The sequence below is a fragment of the Rhagoletis zephyria genome, unplaced genomic scaffold, assembly GCF_001687245.7.
Source record: "Rhagoletis zephyria isolate East Lansing unplaced genomic scaffold, Rhagoletis_zephyria_1.1 Rzeph_scaffold_00257, whole genome shotgun sequence".
Taxonomy (NCBI): domain Eukaryota; kingdom Metazoa; phylum Arthropoda; class Insecta; order Diptera; family Tephritidae; genus Rhagoletis; species Rhagoletis zephyria.
The window spans coordinates 221,569-226,937 of NW_016157341.1; the positions used below are offsets into that span (position 1 = coordinate 221,569).

At 39.6% G+C, this 5,369-nt stretch overlaps 1 protein-coding gene across 6 annotated transcripts in view; it reads left to right on the plus strand.

The window, feature by feature from the left end:
• The window catches only part of Vmat (Vesicular monoamine transporter), a 76,069-nt gene extending 71,925 nt beyond the window's left edge, over nucleotides 1-4,144 (plus strand). For 5 of the 6 annotated variants that reach the window (XM_017609806.1, XM_017609808.1, XM_017609805.1 and 2 more), the window contains 5 exons: nucleotides 2,236-2,374; nucleotides 2,546-2,604; nucleotides 2,683-3,051; nucleotides 3,141-3,367; nucleotides 3,440-3,955. In XM_017609806.1, coding sequence (XP_017465295.1) covers nucleotides 2,236-2,374; nucleotides 2,546-2,604; nucleotides 2,683-3,051; nucleotides 3,141-3,367; nucleotides 3,440-3,955 — 1,310 coding nt within the window. Of the gene's footprint in view, nucleotides 1-2,235; nucleotides 2,375-2,545; nucleotides 2,605-2,682; nucleotides 3,052-3,140; nucleotides 3,368-3,439 lie in introns of all 6 variants that reach the window. The other variant, XM_017609810.1, reaches the window with a different exon arrangement.
• Nucleotides 4,145-5,369: the final 1,225 nt, after the last annotated feature.

Genomic DNA, 5,369 nt, shown 5'->3' on the forward strand with positions numbered 1-5,369 from the left:
ACCGATACTATTAAAGAAGAGTTTGACCCTCCGCCCTATATAGGAAGGATTTTTATCTATCCCAGCCCTTCCAAACGCGGTTTCTTCCATATTTCAAACGGTTTAAGTGTATCACCACCCAAATGAGATAGTCTGCGCCTAGCAAGAACAGCACATTCACAAAGAATGTGGTTTGACGTTTCCACGTCCAACTCACAACAGCTACAAATATTTATTTCAGAAAGATTCCTTTTTGCTGAGGTGGTAACGAAGGAAACTGTGTTCAGTGTAGTACCCAGTGAGAGTTTTAAGGTCCTCTCTGGAAAAATTAAGTAGTTTCATTAAAGCTTCTTTTAAAGGACAGATAAATCTTTTGGCCCGTGTCTGCCCTGGACATTTCCTCCAGTGCCTGGTGAACATTTTTCCACCCAGTTATTTATGATTTCCTTAATGTGTGCTTTGTTGGGCTCCCAAACGGCCTCCGAACCACGAAATACTCCTAGTTTCGCCAGGCAGAGGGTCTTCTCGTTGCCATCATGTCTCTGATGTCCCGGTCCCCTTCCTAATAGAACTTCATTCNGTGTCTGCCCTGGACATTTCCTCCAGTGCCTGGTGAACATTTTTCCACCCAGTTATTTATGATTTCCTTAATGTGTGCTTTGTTGGGCTCCCAAAAGGCCTCCGAACCACGAAATACTCCTAGTTTCGCCAGGCATAGGGTCTTCTCGTTGCCATCATGTCTCTGATGTCCCGGTCCCTTTCCTAATAGAACTTCATTCGTGGCTCCAAGAGCTTTTATGACATTGACGCGGTCTTGTACTAGATGGGAATTTATTTTGTGGAACTTTAGTGCCCGCATGGTTGCCTGACTGTCCGACAAAACGCAAATATATTTCGAACCCTCCCCATTGGGTTCAGTGTATGGGTTCCCTGAATTTCAGAGACCTCGATCTACAATGTGTTCCTCCGCCCATTAAGACAACAATGTAACCATGCAGGCTCTCCAGTTTACTGGACATAGAATAACAGATGCCCTTAAGGCGGACCTCCATAGCATGCGTATCCGTGAGCGCGCGTTCGACATTTATGCTTAGAAGTGAAAATGCATACAACTTTCTTACGTTTTCATGCGTTGCTATGTAGGTGCTGGCGTGAAAATTTATATATTCAATTTTTCTTTCAAACGCACACATACGTACATGCTATGGAGGGCCGCCTTTAGCCGAAAAACGAATAAAAAAATTAAAGGAAGTGAAGCTCTAGACTGTCGAACGAATTAGGGTACTACAAAGATACTTAAACTCGGCTAAGAATGTAAGCTAATAAATCCATATGAGAAGTTTTGGGTTGTCTATCGAACCCGAAGGAGCATTTTCTGAGAAAGCAACCGACTAAATTCGAGTTCTCAGCTTAGAATAATATTTAACATAGTCCCAGAGTACAGACACATGTTACCAAAGCGAAAGCGCTGGGTAGTCTTTCGAACTACATAGATTCCCGAACCCAGAAAATTACACGACCTCTACTCAAGCGGAAGCTCTGGTCGACCCGCGAAAGTGAAATAAAACAAGCTATGTGTGAGGTATGAAGGGAATTCCATTTTATTTTAGAGGCCATCCTTATGCCATAAAATATGAACTATAAAATCGCTAAAAATGTCAACCACTGAGCTTGAGCGACGGCCTGGGTTACATACATCCTATTATATTTAATGACACCAGTCGAATCATTAGCATAGACCCGCGAGTTCAGAAAATCCCACATGAAAAAGTCTATCGGGGTGAAGTCGCATGATTTTGGAGGCCTATTCACGTCACCTCTGGAGAGATAACGATACATTCAAATCGTTTATGTCCAAGGTTTATCGTGGCATCCGATGTGTGCCCATNCTACAATGTGTTCCTCCGCCCATTAAGACAACAATGTAACCATGCAGGCTTTCCAGTTTACTGGACATAGAATAACAGATGCCCTTAAGGCGGACCTCCATAGCATGCGTATCCGTGGGCGCGCGTTCGACATTTATGCTTAGAAGTGAAAATGCATACAACTTTCTTACGTTTTCATGCGTTGCTATGTAGGTACTGGCGTGAAAATTTATATATTCAATTTTTCTTTCTGGAGAGATAACGATACATTCAAATCGTTTATGTCCAAGGTTTATCGTGGCATCCGATGTGTGCCCATTCATATCGAGCTAAAAGCAACTTCTTTAATCCTTACTTCTAACTAACTGATATTTATTCACTTTTGCAGATAACATCACCTTTTATCGCGAATTGGAAGAGCGACATCAAGAGCTGGTGGGTGAGACCGTGGAAGTGGGCATCTTATTCGCATCGAAAGCGTTCGTGCAGTTATTAGTCAATCCAATCGTTGGACCACTGACACATAAGTAAGTTTAAACGTTCAGATAGATTACAAGCATATATGTTGATGGAACGCGCAGTTAAGGCTTTAGAGACCCTCTGCAATCTTCGGTGCAAAATCCTTAATGTTTACTGCTTATCCTTAATGTTTACAGCTGAATTGTTTATTGTGCTTCTTCCATCAATTCTTTCCCTAGAATCGGCTACAGCATCCCGATGTTTGCCGGCTTCGTTATCATGTTTATATCTACGATAAGTAAGTATAAGCTATCATTTAGTACTTGGTCTACTTTGTCGGCGAATAATTTCTGATCCTCACATTTCTTCAACTTAGTCTTCGCCTTTGGCCGTTCATATTTGATTCTGTTTATTGCGCGTGCTTTACAAGGTATCGGCTCATCATGCTCCTCTGTCTCGGGTATGGGTATGTTGGCCGATCGTTATACGGACGATAAGGAACGTGGTAATGCAATGGGCGTAGCATTGGGCGGCTTGGCATTGGGTGTGCTCATCGGTCCGCCATTTGGTGGTGTCATGTATGAATTCGTTGGCAAATCAGCACCATTTCTAATACTATCAGCGCTGGCTTTAGGCGATGGTTTACTACAATTGTTCATGTTGCAACCCTCTATACAGCGTGCAGAAACAGAGCCACCCTCACTGAAGGCGCTGATCAGTGATCCATACATACTAATTGCTGCGGGTAGGAACTGACTACCGCATACAAAAAAATATATCTTATAGGTACATGCATATGTTGTTACTAATTGCACGCTTTCTTCACCTTTACAGGCTCAATAACATTTGCGAATATGGGCATTGCGATGTTGGAGCCATCTCTGCCACTCTGGATGGTAGACAATATGGGCGCTACGCGTTGGGAACAAGGTGTTGCCTTTCTGCCGGCCTCAATCAGCTATCTTATTGGCACTAATCTCTTCGGACCATTGGGACATAAAATCGGACGTTGGTTTGCCGCCTGTCTGGGCTTGATTATTATTGGCTGTTGTTTGATTATGGTAAGCGAGTTTCCAGGTAGCGACCTGTACCTTTCCAAACTATTTTAACATTTTTCCTTCACCTCCACACAGATTCCCATGGCCACCTCGATTACACATCTCATTATACCCAATGCCGGCTTGGGTTTCGCCATTGGCATGGTGGACTCATCAATGATGCCCGAACTAGGCTTTCTAGTGGACATACGCCATTCTGCGGTTTATGGCAGCGTTTACGCGCTGGGTGATGTTGCCTTTTGTGTGGGTTTCGCTGTGGGTCCAGCTCTAAGTGGTACACTCGTGAAATCGATCGGCTTCGAATGGATGTTGGTTGGCATTGCGATTTTATGCTTCCTCTATGCTCCACTGTTGACGTTGCTCAAGAATCCTCCAACGAAGGAGGAGAAAAAGGTTGGTACCACTGCAAATGAAGGTGCTGACGCTGAAGCTGATGTGTCGGCCTCGACGGCTACATCTGCGCCGCTGCCTACCAATGTGAATGGCAATGTGAATACGGGCAACAATGTGCTGGTGGTGGCCACGGCTCACAGCCCGGCCATTATGCATGAAGGCATGACGAATGAGGCTTTTGAAAGTGATCGGCTTTAACTGAGTTATTGATTGCTGCTTGAATCATTTCATTCAATTCAATTCTGTTAGAATTGCTGATTGCTTTGAGTTCTTTTTAGCATGAATTTTTTAAACCTGGTTTAAGTTTAAAATTTAAATTTCGTTGTACAGATTTTTTCCGGTTTATACGTGTGCTCTTCGCATTTACTAAGCATTTCATTATTTTTATTTTAAAAATATTATTTTGTTTCTGTCCTGACTAATCGCTTTAAATGTAATACAGTCGCGCAACAAAAGTGTGATTTTGTAAATATTTACGTATTCATATGAATACTGAAAGAAGTCAGTTTTAAATTTGTTAGTTTTTAAGCTTCTAATGATAATCGATTGGTATGTATTTTCATATTAAATGAAATAAATGTTTAATTTTTTTAAATAAAATTATTGATTTTTCTTTCGTGTAAATTTTTTTGCGTATTATATTTTTCGTTTTAATTTTTCTAAGTACATGTATGTATGTATTTTTTTAAGTTTTTTATATATGTATCATATGCCATTACATTTTATTTATGTTTTTATATTTTTTTATATTTTTATATTTGATATATATATGTATGTTACGGTGGTCATTAAAATATTTTATTTCGTTCTACATACGTATAAAATAGACAACGACGAAAATTTCAAAATTAAAAAAGGAGTCGCTAACAGAGTTTGAAAAATTTTAATCTATTTTCAAATCGCGAAAATTCGCCAAATTTTTAACATTGACCGGCTGTATATATGCCAATAAGCTTCAATAATATCAAATTTGAAGTAAAAATTTTTGCGATTTTTAAAAACAAAAATAATTTTTTCTCAAACCCTCAAGTGACATCTATAAATTGGTTTAAAATTTTGAAATTTTCGTATATGTTTTTATTTTGTAAGTCGAACAAAATAAAGGGATGCGGTATAAAAAATTTATATGTTTATATTTTTAAGGACCACCCTAATATATGTATGTGTATATTTATATTTTCATTGTTTATTTTTTATACTTTTATTTTATAATTTGTTTACATATAAATTTGTTTATTTTATTGCCCAAAGCACAAAGTTTCTATTTTAACCTAAGGAGGCAAGATGTTCGCATAGTGACTGGAGTTCTTAACAGAAATTGTCTGTTTAGATTACATATAGCCACTGGGCGCGGCCTGGGATGACTACTGCAGGAGTTGTACGGACGAGGATAAGTAAGGAACCATCGAAGACCTGCTCTACTCTTGCTCAGCACTAGCGAAATGGGGTCAAAAGTTCTTGCCAGTTGTTTTCTGTAATCATCTGGACCTAGCCTCAAAGCAATTGAGATTAGAACCTTATGCGCCACAAGGGACTGGCGCCTGACCTAAACTTATCTACTTTTATTTATCATTTTACTTAAGTAATAGTTTTCATTTAAATAAAAAAAAAA